General features: G+C 53.9%; 1 protein-coding gene across 1 annotated transcript; it reads right to left on the bottom strand.

Annotated features, from left to right (window-relative positions):
* Positions 1 to 845: 845 nt before the first annotated feature.
* On the bottom strand, positions 846 to 19,846 carry LOC144940848 (matrix metalloproteinase-21-like). Its single transcript, XM_078867339.1, has 10 exons — positions 19,634 to 19,846; positions 18,420 to 18,849; positions 18,234 to 18,237; positions 16,654 to 16,898; positions 16,199 to 16,338; positions 15,100 to 15,189; positions 15,005 to 15,053; positions 12,407 to 12,661; positions 8,730 to 8,902; positions 846 to 1,226 (listed from the first exon to the last, which is right to left on the bottom strand). Exons 1-10 carry the CDS (start codon positions 19,844 to 19,846, stop codon positions 846 to 848), a joined length of 1,980 nt encoding a protein of 659 aa, XP_078723465.1.
* Between the last annotated feature and the right edge of the window lie 562 nt (positions 19,847 to 20,408).

Below are 20,408 nucleotides of genomic sequence, written 5' to 3'. Positions count from 1 at the left end.
CATTAATTTAACTTCATCTGCTCCGTCTACCTCCTGAACCTCCGTCTACTGTAGGCCCCGACTCATCCCTCCGCCTCCTCTGCCAGGCTGTCCTGCACCACCTCATCCGCCTTCATCTCGCCACGCTCCACCTCCTCTGACTTCACCTCCATCTCCTCCACTGCCTCCTGTTCCTCCTCCTCCACACCAACCGTCCATGCCTCCTCCTCTTCCTCCGACATCTCTGTAACCCGTCCACTTCACTCCCTTTCTGAACATCCTCCACCTCCTATCGCCTTGCTACTCCACCCCATTCACCTCCTTCACTGTCCATTCTCACCTCCACCCCATCTCCTTATCCACCTCGTCAATATCCCTTCTGTCCCTCGTCTATTTCCAGCACCTCTTCTCAACCACCCACGCTCGCACCCTCCTGCTGCATCTCTCCTCTAACCCTCTTCTACCCCCCTGCACCTCCCATCCTCCACATTTCTCTTCCACCTTTAACTTCCACCTCCCATTCCCTCCATTCATCTCTCTACCTACATCTCCTCTAAATCTTCTGCCCCTCCAATCTCTTCCTCCATCATCATCATCTCTCTCATAAGTCTTTCAAACATTTGTTTCCCTTGTCTCTCCACCACCTACACCATTGGAACCTCATTTGCCAGTAAAAATATGATAATTGTTTTTTGACCCTTCTATCTGGCAACAAAAAAGGGTATCAGTTTAGTTTCCAGATAGAAGGGTAAAAAAACAATTATCTCCACCACCTCTTCAACACCATTTCTACATCCTCCTCTTCCACCTCTTCTTCCTCCTCCTCCACCTCCTCCACCTCCACCACCACCTCGTCCACCCATCCGCTAAGCCCCGGCCGCACCGGCATCACAGATGTCCCGCCAGATCTGCGCCGTCGCTTGCCGGGGCAGCAGTGCATTCCTAGGCGGCAGCGTCACCTTCACCTGCATCGTCTTCATCGTCTCCTGCATCGTCTTCATCGTCTCCTTCATCGTTATCGTCGACCCGCCCGAGGCCCAGGCGCGCCTCTCGGCGTCCGTGAGGGCCCTCCACGCGTGAGGGCCCTTGAGCAGGAAGAGGGCTCCGTGGGCGTACGAGTAGTAGGCCGCATCCAGGCCTCCCCCGGGGTGGTCCCCGCCTGGGCCCAGCAGGGCCGGGAACACGGAGCGCAGGGCCCGCGGAGGGCCTGGGGACACGCGGCCCAAGCGCACGTTGAACACCGTCACCTGGGGACGGCGAGAGGTGAGGGGTGCGGGGGGGTGGGGGACGTCGGGAAGAGAAGTGGGGGGAAGGAGGGGGGGAGGTCAACGGTTGGCTACGTACGGTACTAAAGAATTCTCACGACGTTTCGGCCACAACGCAAGCAGCCGTCCTCAGGTGAAGAACAGGTCTGTTGGAAAGACAGCGTCTGAATGTTGGAATTGCCACCACTGTCTGAATGTTTCAGACGCTGTCTTTCCGACAGACCTGTTCTTCACCTGAGGACGGATACTTGCGTTGTGGCCGAAACGTCGTGAGAATAATTTTATTATGTTTTATTTTCATTATTTTATTATATCCCTTCTACGTGACTTTACCGAAAGAACCAAGAAGATGAATCCCTGCAGTCACGAAAGCTTTACATCGAAATTTAGGTACTAAAGAAGTTCAACATAGTGTATATACAAGAGATGTGACAGGAGGTTTGGCAAATAAAACAGCTGTTAAGATGTTAAAACACTAAACAGAATCCTTTTTGCAAGCAATCCTGTCTGCATGAACGACAACGTACTTGTGGTGACCATGCAAACAAAAGACTTGCTCTGATCATAATAATCTATGCATTGTCTTTGAAACTGATCGGTTCACACCAGAGACAGCCTTTGTTTGAGCCTATCAGCCAAGCCTCAAAGTGTTAGACCAGACCGGAATTGATAGCTTGAAAGCATTTAGCGCGGGGCCCTTGAAAGTGCGGGGCCCGTAGCTACTACATGTGTAGTAGCTACTACACGTGTAATAAACGACTGGACCACGATGTCTGGCTCAGTGTCCTTTATTATTCGGTTCGTGCTGTACACCCACACGGCTGTCTTTACTCTGTAGCTTCTCCACGGTGGTGACTCCAATGTCGGCCCGATCCACAACAGCAGCTCCCTCTCTCTCTCTCTCCGCAGCTCCTCCTGGCAGCCACACCGCTGCCTCTAACACGCAGCCCTCCTGGCTGTCTCCTCCCCAGCTGCACACCACTCCGCAGCTTCCTCTTATCTTCGGGGTTGGCTCCCGATCGCCGTCGGCGCCCCCCCTCTCCACACTTGCCCGCGTGGCCTCACTCTTTTCCGCTCACACCCCGACTACCTTCCCCTTCCGGTTTACCCGCTTAAAGCCCCGAACCTTACCCCCACGTCACATGACTCCACCCCCCGTGACGTCACCTCCGGAAGGTCGCTTACGCCCGCATTACACCACCCTCCCCCGTAGAAAAATCCCAGCCGACCTCGGCTGACCAATAGCAAATCGTAATGCGGCGAACCGAGCTTCCCCCCCTAAAGGACACTAAGCATATAATGTAACAGCAAGAACAACAACAACGCAATCAACATCAACGATCGTACAAAAGCATGCAATAAATACAACTGTAAGAAAAAAATAACAAGACAGCAACAATCAACGAAACGTAAGCGATTTGGAACGTGTGCGGGTCGCCGGCCCGTCCCGGACGGTCGGCGGCCCACTCGCAGAACGGGAACGCGATGAAAGTCGAGGAACGACAGGGGGTAATCCCCCTGTCGCAGCTGGAAGTCCACCGCCGTCCCGTGTCTCTAAAGAGTTAGTCTTGGGCTTGTCCTGTGACCGTGCCCGCAGCTGGGTCGGAAGGGCTGCAGGGCTCGAAGGTCCCGCAGACCTGGCAGGCGTCCTCCGAGCAGGGCCCCTCGTCCCCCGCAATGTCACGGCCGGCCTGTCTGGAACAGGTACGACAGGCGCTCTAGCGAGATCAATGGACGCAGGCAGGGGAGAGTCAGCAGCAACAGACCCCGGCAAGGCAATATTGGGGGATGACGCATCATGTAAGGGAGCAACATATGGTTTCAAGCGCGACGTATGCACAACCCAGCGACGAGACCCAATCTGGACGCGTGCTGTCTGTGGGTTGGGAACCGCAATGAGGCGTACGGGACCATGCCAGGGTTTGTGCAATTTCGGCGAGGTCCCCGGACGTACCTGTGGACAATGAAGCCAGGCTAGGTCCCCAACCTTCCAAGGGCACTCCCCCTCAGACCGTCGCGCATATCGCTCGTTCCGGGCCTGGGCTTTGGCCGTAGCCACGCGGGCATTCTCCCGCGCCTCCGTGACTCGGCGAACCGTGTCCTGGATGTATTCAGGAAGTGGTTTCCGAGGTCCCTTCACCCCAGTTCCCAATTGCACATCCACCGGCGGCACGTTTTCCCGACCATACATAAGGTAAAACGGCGAATATCCTGTAGCCGCATGAGGCGTCATCCTGTACGCCGAAAGCACCCCGGGGATGTGCAGATCCCAATCTGATTGTTGTTCACTCACGGTATGGCAAAGCATGGCAGACAATGTCCTGTTCAGCCGTTCAACCATACCATCCGTCTGCGGATGGTATGGGGATGTCCGTACTTTCTTAGTCCCAAGGCCCGCGCACACTTCCGCCAATAATTTAGAAGAGAAATTCCTGCCCTGGTCCGTGAGGAGTCTCTCAGGCGCCCCCTTATCCATAATATACCCAAACAAAAAGGCGTCGGTAATGGCCGCGGCCGACTGATCGGGCAACGGCCAGGCCATCGGCCAACGGGAGAGGTACTCAACCCCTACCAGCAAATATTTATTACCCCTCGCCGATGGTGGAAAAGGTCCCAATATGTCCAGTGCCACCAATTCATTGACTCGAGACACCTGAATCGACTGGAGAGGCGGCACGTAAGGATGTTTCGGCGGCTTACGTTGTGCACACGCAGGGCACGCGCGCACGTGCCCTACGACATCTGTCGCCATGCCGTGCCAAAAATAATGACGTTGCAACGTCAACAAGGTCTTCTGCACCCCTAAATGTAAGAGAGTGTCACAATGGAGGGTTCTAATCAACTCGAACCGCAAGGACGTTGGTACCACCAGGCGCCAACGTTCCTGGAACCCCTCCCGCCACATAAGCAGACCATCTCGGAGAGCGGTTTGCGGCCCCACAGCCGTACTCGGACTCCCATTGTCCTTAGCAGACCGCTTCCGCAAGGACACCAATGACTCATCCATCATCTGTTCCCGGATCCAGACAGACCGCGGCAGATTCAAAACCCCGTCAGCCGGTCCCGGTTCCATCGGAGTGTCCGACTTCTCGACGGCCAGCGTGAGCGGCTGAGGGGGGTTTGGAATCGGCGAACACCTATGCGTCCCCGACTCACATTTACAAGGGCCGCGCCGCGGTAATCTGGAAAGTGCGTCAGCGTTCGCATGGCGCACTCCCTTCCGATGTTGAATTTGGAAGGAAAATTCCTGTAGCGTGTCCAACCAACGTGCCAACTGTCCGGATGGCTGGTCAATTTTAAGGGCATATTGCAAGGCCGCATGATCCGTACGCACAATAAAAGAACGACCGTAGAGGTATGGTCGAAATTGCCGTAGGAAAAAAACAACCGCCAATAGTTCTCTGCGAGTGACACAGTAGCGGGTTTCCGCAGGAGACAAGACTCGGCTACCATACGCCACGACACGCTCTACACCCCCTTTAGACTGTGATAACACCGCCCCAATACCTGTGTCACTCGCGTCCGTATCAAGAATGAATGGGTGATCGAAATCGGGATAATCCAATGTTGGGGCCGTGGCCAATAGATCACGCAGACTCCGAAAGGCCGCCTCCTCCGGCTGTCCCCAAACAAACTTCCGTCCTTTACCCGTAAGGAGATGCAAAGGCCTCGCAATCGTCGCAAAACCCGGCACGAATCTTCGGTAATACGAGGCAAATCCCAAAAACCGCCGAACATCCCCCACGGTGGCCGGAGTCGGCCAATCCCGGACGCACGCCGTCTTTTCCGGATCCGTGGACACTCCCTCAGCGCTCACAATGTGCCCCAAATAGCGGACGGACCGTTGCAGTAGGTGACATTTCTTTGGTTTGAATTTCAATTTGGCAGAACGCATCCTCGTGAACACTGTCTCCAGCCGCGTCAAATGTTCATCGAATGTGCGGCTGAAGTCAATGATATCGTCCAAATATATAAGACATGTCTCCCACTGCAACCCCGTCAAAACGAGCTCCATCAATCTTTGAAATGTAGCAGGGGCCGCATTCAATCCCATCGGGAGACAGTTGAATTGAAATAACCCCTGCGGCGTACGGAAGGCGGTTTTCTCCCGTGAGGACTCGTCAAGGGGAAGCTGCCAAAATCCCGAAGAGAGGTCCAGTGTGGAAAAGAACTTAGCCCCCGACAATGCGTCGAGGGAGTCATCCATACGCGGCAGGGGGTACGCATCTGCCACCGATATCTTATTCAATTTGCGGAAATCAACACAAAATCGCAATTTGCCATCCTTCTTCTTAACCAAGACGACTGGAGCGCCCCATGGGCTGTTAGATGGCGATATAATGTCCGCAGCCAACATGTCTTCCACTGCCCCCCTTACGTGTTCTCGTTCCGCAGGACTCATCCGATGCGAATTTAATCGAATAGGGGCAGCATCGCCCGTCTCAATGTGATGGTAAAGTAAGGAAGTGCGGCCCAAATCCAAATCATCGGAGCTGAACACATCGGAATATGTCAACAACAATTTACGCAGCGCACCACGTTGCTCCATGGACAGGGAAGAATTTTCGTCACATAATTGAGCAACCCAACGATCATCCGAACTCCTTGGCTCTGAAACCCCAGCAACAACTCCCCGGCTATGTGGACAATCATGGGTCGCAAACGCCGTAGTGGCATGTGCCACAACCGTACCGGCCGGGACACGGACGTTTTCTCCCCCCGCATTAAGCACCTGTAAAAACGGTAATTGATCCGGCCGGACGATGGTCTGTGCCCCCACTAACGCCAACCCGGTTGTTATCGTGGCGGACGGTGACAACAAGACCCCTACTGCTCCTAGCCGATCAGGCAGGGGCTTCCGATACCGCAAGGGTATAAGCATCTGTGTACCAGGTGGGATGTCCACAGATGCGACGGACAGCGCCTGCACTTGTACGGCCGAAGCAGGTCGCCCCCAGGGCGACGGCAGAAACGAGATTTGACGGCCCCCCGGCAGTTCAATACAATTCTCATTGATTTTGATCAAAATGGGCATCTTAGCCAAAAAATCGGTGCCTAACAAACAAGGAACCGCCAAAGATCTCGATATCAACACAACACCCGAGGCCGACACATCCCCAATAGATATCTTAGCATCCACCTGACCCACGATGCCCATGCTACCCCCGTTCGCAGCGACGCACGACCCATAAACCGGACGCACAGCCCCCGACGGAATGCCCAACAGATGGAAAATGACATCCGATATAATAGTCGCAGACGCCCCCGAGTCGACCAAAATGCGCACGTCCACACCTTGTATGGACCCCGGTACAGTGGACGAACCCGTAGCGGCCGCGACAACTCTCCGTGCCAATTTGCGCCACTGCGTAACTGAATGACAAGGCCCCGTCGATGGCCTTTCTTTAACAACAACAATAGGATCGCGCAACACAGGTGGTGGGTGAGGTGGAAAGCCTTGCCGAGTGTCTGGTGCGTGCCGACATGCCTGTTTCGGAGGATCTTTAGCCGACTTGACCGGTGCCGAGGCCTCCTGCTGCGGCGGAGCCGGGAAGCGCGCCCAGCAGTCTCTGGCGTAGTGGCCCCTACGCCCGCAGCGGAAACATTCGGCCTCGTTGCGCCGAAGCGCAGGCCTCGCCTCCTGACGGCCCCGTTCTGGTAGCACCGCGCGCGGTCTCGGCCCGCCGCGTCCCGTCCATGGAGCGGAGGCGGCCGTCAGTTGTTGAGGGCCCCGGTCATCCGGAACATAGACGGCCTGCGCAGGGTTCCATCCCAGCGCATCCCCATCTTTGACGGGCCCCCCCGTCCACGCCGTCACTTGTTTCCAGCGACGGAGGTTGAATTGCGCATCGAGACACTTAGCAGCCATCCGGGAAGTTAGCTTCTCATGCCCACACACAGGCATGGGGATCCCTAGATCCCGAGACAGCTCCAACATCTTCCCTAATATGAGAGGCTCAAGCAGGTCCTGTGGCGTCTCAGGATAAGCTGCCATGGCCAGCTCCAGCACCGCACCCCTGAACGCCACGGGCGACTCCTCTGGTGCTCGTTGTCGTTGAGCGAATCGCCGATGCGCATCATCTGGTGGCTCATAAGCATCGGCCATTTCTTGAAAAACACCACATAAAGTTGCCTTCTTATCGGTCGCTATGGAACGGAAGAATCGGACAGATTCGTCGTCCAGGAGAGTCGGCAACACCTCCAAAGCCTCCGCATCGGTCCATCTTGCTGTGCGTACCGCCGCCAAGAAGCGGCAGGCGAACGCGCTCCAGTCCCCACCGACGGAAAATTCTTTAACTGTTGTAAGGTGGCGACTCCGACTCCTCTTCCCGCCGTCTTCCAATGGTGGTGGTTGTGATGGCAAATTCAAAATGGCGTCGGCCCGCGGCGTGGCCAAGATGGCGGTTTGGCGCCACGGAGCGCGCAAAATGGCGGCCTCTTGCCGCGTGGGCAATGGCGGCGGCAGGACAGGCAACGTGGCGGCCCGCGGAGCACCACTTGCATCATCCATCGTCCCTGGCGCGACGAGATGGCATAGATGCGCCAGGACGTCCTGAAGTGCCTCCAGTTGTACCGCCATCGCTTGCCATCGTTGATCCGCGTCTGATGATGTCGACGGACCCGCCACCGCGCCAACATCCTCCACACCCGTTCCCGTGGTCGCCTCAGCCTGGCTCTCCTCCACCACCCCAACAGGATCCGTGGTTGGAGGGAGTTCGTCGTCGTCGGACGAAGAAGCCGATGCAGGCGCCGGATTAACTTTCTTCCTCACTTGTTTCGACATGCCGTTGCACTTCCGACACCAGTGTAATAAACGACTGGACCACGATGTCTGGCTCAGTGTCCTTTATTATTCGGTTCGTGCTGTACACCCACACGGCTGTCTTTACTCTGTAGCTTCTCCACGGTGCTGACTCCAATGTCGGCCCGATCCACAACAGCAGCTCCCTCTCTCTCTCTCTCCGCAGCTCCTCCTGGCAGCCACACCGCTGCCTCTAACACGCAGCCCTCCTGGCTGTTTCCTCCCCAGCTGCACACCACTCCGCAGCTTCCTCTTATCTTCGGGGTTGGCTCCCGATCGCCGTCGGCGCCCCCCCTCTCCACACTTGCCCGCGTGGCCTCACTCTTTTCCGCTCACACCCCGACTACCTTCCCCTTCCGGTTTACCCGCTTAAAGCCCCGAACCTTACCCCCCACGTCACATGACTCCACCCCCCGTGACGTCACCTCCGGAAGGTCGCTTACGCCCGCATTACACACGTGTAGTAGCTACTACACGTGTAGTAGTTACTACACATGTAGTAGCTACACTAGTAGTAGCTACTACATGTGTAGTAGCTACACATGTAGTAGTTACATGTGTAGCTACTACACATGCAGTAGCTACACTAGTAGTAGCTACTACATATGTAGCTACTTGTGCTACTAGGATCACTGTGGGGAGTGTAGGGGTTCGGTGTGTGGGGGAGATTTGAAGAAACTCACTCCACTCCCTTTGAAGAAGTAAATGTTCTGGTCCCTGCGGTCGAAGTAGGCAGTGTCGAGGGGGTACGGGACCCCTGGGAATCCCTCTGAGATGAGTCGGGGGTAGGCGACCCCTTGGGGGTCTCGCACGAAGGCTTGGTCTCGCTCGCTGTCGTAGCGCCAGTAGTAGGACCCTACAAAGACAAAGATCACCCGTATAGCCTTTAGCTATAGACTGTTGGGACAAGTGCTCTTCCTGAGTAGCACATATGAAGGGCGGGAACGGCACAGGAGGGGGTGGGTGGGCCAGCACCACGCCCGGCCGCCTTTGTCTCCCTCGTGGCGATGTTTTTACGCACCGCGCCAGGTACTCATTTGAGGCTGAGTCGACCTAGGGGAGGCCCAGGACCGGTTCAAATAATCGTCGCTAGGTGTTTGCCGTGAGCGGGAATCGAACCCGGGTTCGTAGGGCAGCGCGCTAACCACTACACCACCGCTCCCCACAATACACACACACACACAGGCACATACCGATACAGATACACACACAGGCACACACCGAGACACACCGAGACACAGGCACAGACGTTAAACACTCTTGCACATGTGCAACGACGTTACACCAACGTACATGTGACGGACGCTCGTATTCACGCAAACAAATATATAAACACAAATACGTTTGCCCCAAGTATGATTTAACAGACTGTTGGTGGCAGGGACCGGTAGGCGAGAACCGATTTAGTCCGACGGCTTCACGAGGGGGCGGTGTAGCCAGCACCACGCCCGGCCGCCTTTGTCTTCACCATTGTGATGTTGAAGATCATAGCGATGCTGCTGCTGCTGCTGATGATGATGCTGATGATGATGAGAATAATCTTGATGATGATGCTGCTGCTGCTGATGATGATGATGATGAGAATACTCTTGATGATGCTGCTGCTGATGATGATGATGATGAGAATAACCTTGATGATGATGATAATAATAATCTTGATGATGCTGCTGCTGCTGATGATGATGAGAATAATCTTGATGATGATGGTGCTGCTGCTGCTGCTGATGATGATGAGAATAATCTTGATGATGATGGTGCTGCTGCTGCTGATGATGAGAATAATCTTGATGATGATGATGGTGCTGATGATGATGATGAGAATAATCTTGATGATGATGGTGGTGCTGCTGCTGATGATGATGAGAATAATCTTGATGATGATGGTGCTGATGATGATGATGAGAATAATCTTGATGATGATGCTGCTGCTGCTGATGATGATGAGAATAATCTTGATGATGATGGTGCTGATGGTGATGATGATGATGAGAATAATCTTGATGATGATGATGGTGCTGGTGCTGATGATGATGAGAATAATCTTGATGATGATGATGAGAATAATCTTGATGATGCTGCTGCTGCTGATGATGATGATGAGAATATTCTTGATGATGGTGCTGCTGCTGCTGATGATGATGATGAAAATAATCTTGATGATGATGGTGCTGCTGCTGCTGCTGATGATGATGATGATGAGAATAATCTTGATGATGATGGTGCTGCTGCTGTTGATGATGATGATGAGAATAATCTTGATGATGGTGCTGCTGCTGCTGATGATGATGATGATGAGAATAATCTTGATGATGGTGCTGCTGCTGCTGCTGCTGATGATGATGAGAATAATCTTGATGATGATGGTGCTGCTGCTACTGATGATGATGATGAGAATATTCTTGATGATGGTGCTGCTGATGATGATGATGATGAGAATAATCTTGATGATGATGCTGCTGCTGCTGATGATGATGATGAGAATAATCTTGATGATGATGATGGTGCTGCTGCTGCTGATGATGATGATGAGAATAATCTTGATGATGATGATGGTGCTGCTGCTGCTGATGATGATGATGAGAATAATCTTGATGATGATGATGGTGCTGCTGCTGCTGATGATGATGACAATAATCTTGATGATGATGATGGTGCTGGTGCTGATGATGAGGATGTATCTCTGTGTCTCTACCGCACGCGGTGGTGGAGCGGCTGGCGCTACGAAAAGCTGCGACCCGAGTTCGATTCTCGCTCACGGCCAACCACCAGTGACGATTATCTGAACCGGCCCTGGGCCTCGCCTAGGTCGACTCGGCCTCAAATGAGCGCCTGGTGTAGCGGTGTGTAAACACTCGGGAGACAAAGTCGGCCGAGCGGTGCAAGCCAACGGCACTTTCCCTAACAGTCTGCTGAGGCTATACGGGAGGTCTTTGCCTTCACGTACGAGTGCTGTGTGCGCGCACGTGTCTATACCCGTGCGTGTACGCCTTGTTCCGGCAGTGTCACCCCCCCCCCCTGCCGCCATCTGTATCTGTATCAAGAAATCACAATTCACGTCCTTGGCGAGAGCACAAACGGCTGGATTCCTATCAACTCATTAATCGCAGCGAGCCTCCGTCGAGTAGCATATTACAGCTCGCACTTGTGCGTCCCTTTTATTCCGACCGTATAATACGTTCTGCTGATGACTCTTCATTCAGCGGACAGTGGCCACACGTAACGCTCTAAATACCAATGCGCGCGTGTTTGTCCGAGTTCGATTCCCGCTCACGGTCAACATCAGCGACGATTCGTGATTATCTGAGCCGGTCCTGAAGCCAGACACGGACCGACACAGGCGGACAGACATAAAGGCAAAGATCCCCCGTATAGCCTTAACACGCTCTAGGACTTTGCTGTTTTTTTCCAGGATTTTTTTTTCTGTTGCGTGCAGTCACTTAAAGATGTTTTCTTGTTCATGTTCTTTGTTTTGTTGCGGTTGCACCCGAGTCAAGAGCCGCATGGCTCACAGGGTTATACCTCTTCTTCTTGGTTCTTTCGGTAAAGTCACGTAGAAGGGAAATAATAAAATAATAAAATTAAACATCATAAAATAATAATTGCCATAAATATGCTAAATTCCTCTTGATATGCAAATTCCTTTGTCAAGGCGCTCTTCCCCCTCCAACCCAGCTTATATATACGCTGCCAAGCCTGGTGGTGTTCATTAAGACGCTGTCTTTCCGACAGACCTGTTCTTCACCTGAGGACGGCTGCTTGCGTTGTGGCCGAAACGTCGTCAGAATTATTTTATCATGTTTTATTTTTATTACTTTATTATTTCCCTTCTACGTGACGACTTTACCGAAAGAACCAAGAAAGATGAATCCCTGCAGTCACGAAAGCTTTAAATCGAAATTTAGGGTTATACCTAACAGATGAAATGAAACTGAAATGTCGGGAGGGGCAAGTGCTGTTAGCGACTCACAGGCACACACACGCCGATGACTCGAGATGATGGTGATGATGGTGATGATGGTGATGATGGTGATGATGATGGTGGTGATGATGGTGGTGATGATGATGGTGGTGATGATGGTGGTGATGATGGTGATGATGGTGATGATGATGGTGGTGATGATGGTGATGATGATGGTGATGATGATGGTGATGATGATGATGGTGATGATGGTGATGATGATGATGGTGATGATGGTGATGATGGTGGTGATGATGGTGATGATGGTGATGATGATGGTGATGATGATGGTGGTGATGATGGTGATGATGATGGTGATGATGGTGATGATGATGGTGATGATGATGGTGATGATGGTGATGATGGTGATGATGATGATGGTGGTGATGTTGGTCGTGGAACCTCTGAAGAAATAGGCGCAGTCCTGGCTCCAGGTCCACGCGTGCACGAAGGCGTCCACTCCTCCCGGTGGCAGCCCTCGCCAGCCGGCTGCGATGGGCCGCGGGTCTCCGTAGCGAGTGCGTTGACTGCGATTCTCGTAGAGCCAGTACCAGGCGGAGCGCAGGAAGAAAGTGTTGTAGCGTGGGGGGCCCGTGGGGTCGTCGGGCGGACGGCGGACCCAGTCCAGCACCACGTCAAAGCGCCCCTTGCACACGCCTAGAGGGGGGGGGGGCGGGGGGGGTTAACGAGATGTTAACTTTACTATGGGAACCTCATTTGCCGGTAAAAATATGATAATTGGTTATTTAGCCTTCTATCTGGCAACAAAACTGACACCTTTTTACAAGGAGTCACGTGTGCATAGACCGCAATACCTGCAGTCTTTGAGTTGTGCGCCTTTTGGCGTCATCTGGTCCAACCCATGTGAGACTAGGCTCTAAGGAAAGCTGTCTCGGGTGTGGACCAATCAACTTCAAAGACAGTGCAAACATTATCAGAGTTATGGTCTTTTGTTTGTATTATGACTGCAGGTATTGTGGTCTATGCAAACGTGACTCCTTGTAAAAAGGTGTCAGTTTTGTTGCCAGATAGAAGGGTAAAAAAACAATTATCGAGATGTTAACTTCTAGATTCTAGAAGCTTTCGTGACTGCAAGGATTCATAGTCTTAGGTTTTTTCGGTAAAGTCACGTAGGTAAAATAATAATAATACATAAATATTAAGTGACTCAATGAAATCACGACGTTTCGGAGGCAACACAAGTAAGTCTCCGTCTTTAGGTGGGACAGTCAGAGCTAAATTGACTGTATCAAGTGAATTTACTGATACAGTAAATTTAGCTGTGTATTAAGTGAATTTGCTGATACAGAAAATTTAGCTCTGACGGTCCCACCTGAAGACGGAGACTTGTGTTGCCTCCGAAACGTCGTGATTGAATTGAGTTATTTTATTTCTAGATTCTTGAAGCTTTCGTGACTGCAAGGATTCATACCCTTAGGTTTTTTCGGTAAAGTCACGTAGGTAATTTTTTTTAAAAAGTTAATAAAAGTAATAATGGAAATACAATAAAATAATAAATCACGACGTTTCGGAGGCAACACAAGTCTCCGGCATCAGGTGAGACCGTCACAGCTAAAACGTGATAAACACACCATCCAAAAAATACAGCACCATATTTTAACACTAAAGCAGTCACTGACTCGCAACAACTTGCAATCATAAGTGACAGAGTTCATTTCGGGTAAAATCAATGAAAATGGGGTATGCCGATTGCATAAAAATGAGATGCGATAGAGCAAATCTGAGATCAGATTTGGAATCAGCACCCTGAAATTAGTCTAAAACAGCTGCAAAAGTCCAGGCCAGAATTTTTTTTTTTTGTTGACCAGTGTAATATGAACGTGTTTAAGCAAACAGATAGTCCACACCGCCGGACAATCTGACTCATTTGAAGGCCGATGTAGACACATCATTATCGAGCCTTCACCCCCGCCCCCCCCCCCCCAGTTTTCTATGCGTGCATTGTCAGTAGACCCCCCACACGCACGCGAACGCATTTGGATTAACCCCCCCCTCCCCCCTCCATGCGTACGCACTGAATGGATGACCCCCTACCATTCTCTTTGGTTCTTTCGGTAAAGTCACGTAGGTAAAAAATAAAATAAATCACGACGTTTCGGGCGCAACACAAGCGTCCGTCATCAGGTGGCGGATGCTTGTGTTGCGCAAGATTGATTTTATTTCGTACCCACGTGACTTTACCGAAAGAACCAAAGAGTATGGATTTCCTGCAGTCACGAAAGCTTCAAATCTAGATTGGCCCCCTAACACATCACGCGTGTGCCCCGTACCCCGCCGCCTCTAGTCCACGTCGCACCCAACCGTGCCCCCTCGTTCCACCATCACGCTCCAACTCATTCCTCTTTCACCGACCCGCTGGGACATCACGCGGTTCCATTCCCAGCCCCACCGTCCCTCCATCCCTTCCATCGTCACCTCCGCCGTGGATGGCGCGTCTGTGATTATGATGATGGTAGTGGTGGTGATGTTGGTGTTGGTGATCATGATGATGATGATGGTAGTGAAGGTGATGTTGGTGATGATGATGATGATGGTAGTGATGGTGATGTTGGTGGTGATGTTGATGATGATGTTGGTGGTGATGTTGGTGTTGGTGGTGATGATGGTGATGTTGGTGATGATGATGATGGTAGTGATGGTGATGTTGGTGATGTTGGTGATGATGATGATGGTAGTGATGGTGATGTTGGTGGTGATGATGGTGATGTTGGTGATGATGGTGATGTTGGTAATGTTGGTGGTGATGTTGGTGATGTTGGTGGTGATGTTGTTGGTGATGTTGGTGGTGGTGATGTTGGTGATGGTGATGTTGTTGGTGATGTTGGTGGTGATGTTGGTGATGTTGGTGATGTTGGTGGTGATGTTGGTGGTGATGTTGTTGGTGATGTTGGTGGTGGTGATGTTGGTCATGGTGATGTTGGTGGTGATGTTGTTGGTGATGTTGGTGGTGGTGATGTTGGTGGTGATGTCACCTCTCACCGTACAGGTGCTGCACGGCGCGTCTGTCCTCGGGGTGCAGCTCACAGACCTCCCCCTCGCCCCCCCCCCCCGGCCCCCCCCTCCCCCCCGCCGGCCCCTCCCCCGGGGTACTCGGGCAGCATCACGGAGCCGCGCAGCAGCGCGTGGCGCAGCCCCAACACGTGGCCGATCTCGTGCACGGCCACCTGGCGCACAGAGACAAAGGTCCCCCGTGTAGCTCTTGGCGCACTGTTGGGGCAAGTGCTGCAAGCGAGCAGCACCTATGATAGAGACAAAGGTCCCCCGTGTAGCCCTTGGCACACTGTTGGGGCAAGTGCTGCAAGCGAATAGCACCTGTGATAGAGACAAAGGTCCCCCGTGTAGCCCTTGGCACACTGTTGGGGCAAGTGCTGCAAGCGACCAGCACCTATGATAGAGATAAAGGTCCACCGTGTAGCCCTTGGCACACTGTTTGGGCAAGTGCTGCAAGCGAATAGCACCTATGATAGAGACAAAGGTCCCCCGTGTAGCTCTAAGCACACTGTTGGGGCAAGTGCGGCAAGCGACCAGCACCTATGATAGAGACAAAGGTCCCCCGTGTAGCCCTTCGCACACTGTTGGGGCAAGTGCTGCAAGCGAATAGCACCTATGATAGAGACAAAGGTCCCCCGTGTAGCCCTTGGCACACTGTTGGGGCAAGTGCTGCAAGCTAGCAACACCTATGATAGAGACAAAGGTCCCCCATGTAGCCCTTGGCACACTCTTAGGGCAAGTGCGGCAAGCGAGCAGCACCTATGATAGAGACAAAGGTCCCCCGTGTAGCCCTTGGCGCACTGTTGGGGCAAGTGCTGCTAGCGAGTAGCACCTATGATAGAGACAAAGGTCCCCCGTGTAGCCCTTGGCACACTGTTGGGGCAAGTGCGGCAAGCGAGCAGCACCTATGAACGCCGGCACGGCACATGAGGGTGCGGCGTGACCAACACCACGCCCGGCCGCCTTTGTCTCCCCAGTGGCGATGTTTGCACACCACCGCACCAGATACTGATTTGAGGCCGAGTCGACCTCGGGGGAGGCCCAGCGCCCGATTCAGATAATCGTCAGCGGTGTCGGCCGTGAGCGGGAATCTAACTCGGGTCGCCGGGTGGAGTAGCGTAGCGCTAACCGCTGCGCCACCGCTCCCCGCGCGCGCCAGCGTTGTGTGTCTCTGTCGCTCACCTTGAGCAGGCTGATGCCCCGGGCCTCCCCGAGGCCCCTGAAGTCCTCGTCGTCGTCAAAGTGGACGTCCCCCAGAGTCCACGCGTGGGCCACCTCGCGGCCCCAGCCGTCGAAGGCGCGCGGGCAGCCCAGGTGGCGGCCTGGGGTGGGGAGGGGTGGTCACGTGGGGTGTGGTGGTCACGTGGGGTGTGCTGGTCACGGGATAGTCAAGGGGGGTGTGGTGGTCACGGTCAGGGGATGGTCACGTGGGGTGTGGTGGTCGCGTGGGGTGTGGTAGTCACGGTCAGGGGATGGTCACGTGGGGTGTGGTGGTCACGTGGGGTGTGGTGGTCACGTGGGGTGTGGTGGTCACGGTCAGGGGATGGTCACGTGGGGTGTGGTGGTCACGGGATGGTCACGTGGGATGTGGTGGTCACGAGCAAGGCGGTAGTCACCCACGCGGGAGGAGCCCTCACCCGTGCCAAACCCCAAGCGGATGTCCACGTCTCCGGGCGGGGACGTGAGGTCCTCCTTGAAGACGAGCGGAGCCACCTCGCTCCACATGCGGAACGCGAGACGCACCACGGCCCTCTGCTCCACGACGCTCAGCCTCGTGCTGAAGCCCTCGCTCAGGAGCCTCCAGCGCACCACGCGGGCCGCAAAGGCGGCTGCCGGCGGCGGCGCGGCCTCCTCCGCCTCCTCCTCCTCCGCGGGAGAGGCCCTGGAGGTCGACGCGAGACCCCCGGGACCGTCGGCCGGGCCGCGGAGGTCGCGACGTCGCCTCGTCTCGAACTCGTGGAGGCGACGAGGGAGGCGGCGTTTGGGACGTGACGGGAGGGCCCGCCTCGAGCGCCCGGCGTTGCGGGCGACGTCAGATTTGGTGGTGGTGGTGGTGTTCATGATGTTGGTGGTGTTGGTGGTGTTCATGATGGTGGTGGTGGTGATGAAGGGAGTTGACGTGGGGCGGTTGGTGATGGTGGTGGTGGTGGAGGGACGTAGCGTGGATGTGTTGGTGATGATAGTGGTGGTGTTCATGATGTTGGTGGTGGTGGTGATGAAGGGAGGTGACGTGGAGCGGTTGGTTATGGTGGTGGTGGTGATGGAGGGACGTAGCGTGGATGCGTTGGTGGTGGTGGTGGTGTTCATGATGTTGGTGGTGGTGGTGGTGATGAAGGGAGGTGACGTGGGGCGGTTGGTGATGGTGGCGGTGGTGATGGAGGGGAGTAGCGTGGATGCGTTGGTGATGATGGTGGTGGTGATGTTCATGATGTTGGTGGTGGTGGTGATGAAGGCAGGTGACGTGGGGCGGTTGGTGATGGTGGTGGTGGTGATGGAGGGACGTAGCATGGATGTGTTGGTGATGATGGTGGTGGTGGTGTCCATGATGGTGGTGGTGGCGTTGGTGATGAAGGCAGGTGACGTGGAGTGGTTGTTGATGGTGTTGCCAAAAGTGTGAGTGGTTGTGGAGATTTTGGGGTTGATGGTGGTTGTGGTGGTGCTGGTGGTTGTGGTGGTTTGAGTGTTCGGCACGAACGGCATGGATGGTGGATGAGTGCGGCTTCGGTCGTAGGCCGTGAGGTTCTTGTTGGCTGTCGTGGTGGTGCTGCTGGTGGAGAAACGTGGCGCGGATGTGTTGGTGGTGGTGGTGGTGGTGTTAGTGGTGGTGGTGGCGTTAATGATGTTGGCGGTGGTGATGAAGGGAGGTGACGCGGAGCGGTTGGTGATGGTGTTGGCAGGAGTGTGAGCCCTCGCGGAGATGCTGGGGGTGATGGTGGCTGTGGAGGAAGGTGGTGATGTTGAGGTGTTCGCGATTATGGTGACGGAGGGAGGCGATGGGGAGGTGATGGTATTGGGGTCGGTGGTCGTGGCGGCGGTGGTGGTGGTGGTGGTGGTGGTTGAGGTATGTGACGTAGCGGTGGTGTTCACTGCGGAGGAAGACGGTGTGGAGGTGTTCGTGATGGTGTTGGGGGTGACGTTAACGGTGGATGTGGTGGAGGTGGTGGTGGAGGTGGTGGCGGTGGCGGTCGCTTCGCTGGAGGAGATCGAGGCGGCAAACCGATCTGCTGGAGGAAGGCGGGAGAGTCGGTGTCAGCGGCACGCAGCGACGGCAAAAGTGGAGCAACGAGACCTTTCGATCGTCCACACATCCAGCAACATCGCAGGTGACATTGGAAACAAAGACAAAGGCAAAGACAAAGATCTCCCCGTATAGCCTGTGACAAGTGCTGTTAGCGAGTAGCACCCCAATCATCTGCCGCTTCTCCCGTCTGCCTGTCGGGGACACCGCAACGCGGCTGGCTCATCGCCTCCCTGGTCCCGGGGTCCAGGAGGCCCGTGACCTCGAGGCCGTGCGCCGCCTGGAACCTGCGCAGGGCATCGGCCACGGCGGGGCCGACGCCGACGAAGAACGCCACCCCCGCTCGCCCCCCCGCTCGCTCGCCCCGCCGTGACGCCTCCTCTGCGGGACCTGCACCCGCCTCGGCTCCCCAAGCGGGCAGCTCTACGGAGTCCGAGTGGGCTGGCTCCGAGTCGGGCTCAACGGGGAGTTCGTCCGGGACGGGGTTAGCAAAGTCGAGGTCATCCCAGGGGGCGGTGGCGGGGTCGGCCTCAGCGTGTCCTGAGCCCTCTCTCCACGGCACGGGGTCCAGCCAGCCGTACCGAGCCAGGAAGATCTGCCCGCGAACAAGTTCAGAGTTCAGATCGCGATTGTTTGGCTTTTGGAGATCACATCTCAAAGTGGCCACGTGACGGTATCATTGTTGTTCGCGAAGGCAGTCGACACGGTATGTGTTTTTTGTAAATATAGGGTTTGATTGCGAGAGGCGGAATTTGGTCAAATTGAGTGTGGGACCAAATGTGATGCAATGCCCTTTTTTGTGTGCGGTCATTTGTTACACTTGCGTGCCACAGTGGCGAGATGTTAACTACCTCGCCTGGTATACAGGAGGTCGTGGGATCGATCCCGACACTTTCGCCTGCTGTGTATTTGGAGTTTGAGCACGATGTTTCGCTAGCGAAAATGGATCTGAGCGAACTCCGAGCGAAACGTCGTTCAACTCAAAAATTGGAAATGTTGTGGATTCACTCTTCAACACACCAGTGGGCTAAAGTAGTGAACTAATAAATAATAGTGATCTATTATTTTCTAACTACGTGACTTTACCGACAGAACCAAAGAGTATCGATTCATGCATTCACGAAAGCTTCAAATCAAGATTGAACTATTTGTCTTTTGTCAACGTGACACATTTTTTTTTATTGATTGGCCGTGTCGGGTGGTGGAGGGTTGCGACACATTTATAAATAACGCGATCTAACCCAAAAAAAACCTTTATTATAAATCGGCATATTTCATTTCGCGTGGTGTCGAAATGTTACGTATCAAGCACCGGCTATAATTGGGGGTGGTGGGTGAGGTGGGTGGGGGTGGGTCGAACCTTGACCCTTGCTCCTCACCTGAGCCGCGCGTGCAGAGATGGGCGGTCTCGGAGGTCGCAGGCCGGCACGGGATCCTCGGAGTTCGCTCAGATCCCTGCCTAGGCCTGGGGCCGCGTTGTCAGCAGCCCCCGGGGTCGAACCCAGACCCGGTAGGAGGAGCAGGAGGAGGAGGCGAGGCAGGCAGGAGGCTCCGAGGGAGGCCCAGCAGAGGCTCGAGTCGCGACGAGACATGAGGTCACGTGGAGGTGGTGGAGGGCCCGTGTGTAGTGTTGAACTTCTTTCGCACCACCTACGCATTTCACAAGTAGTACTAATCGCATATCTGCATTTCCCATAAATATGCTAAATTCCTCTTGATATGCAAATTATTTTGTCAAGGCGCCCTTCCCCCCTCCATCCCAGCTCAAATAGTCGCTCCAAGCCTGGAGGTGTGTCATTCAGACTCTGTCTTCTCGACAGACCTGCTCTCCACCTGAGGACGGCTGCTTGCGTTGTGGCCGAAACGTCGTGAGAATTATTTTATTATGTTTTATTTTTATTATTTTATTATTTCCGTTCTACGTGACTTTACCGAAAGAACCAAGAAGAAGACCTTCTTGGTTCTTTTGGTAACGTCACGTAGAAGGGAAATAATAAACAAAATAAAACATAATAAAATACAATACAATGTTTTATTTTTATTATTTTTATTATTTTTATTATTTCCCTTCTACGTGACTTTACCGAAAGAACCAAGAAGATAAATCCCTGCAGTCACGAAAGCTTTAAATCGAAATTTATTTCGCACCGTACG

This window comes from Lampetra fluviatilis, chromosome 23, assembly GCF_964198595.1.
Source record: "Lampetra fluviatilis chromosome 23, kcLamFluv1.1, whole genome shotgun sequence".
Classification (NCBI taxonomy): Eukaryota; Metazoa; Chordata; class Hyperoartia; order Petromyzontiformes; family Petromyzontidae; genus Lampetra; species Lampetra fluviatilis.
The sequence above is the reverse complement of the archived record's forward strand: the minus strand, read 5'-3'. Positions and strand labels throughout refer to the sequence as shown.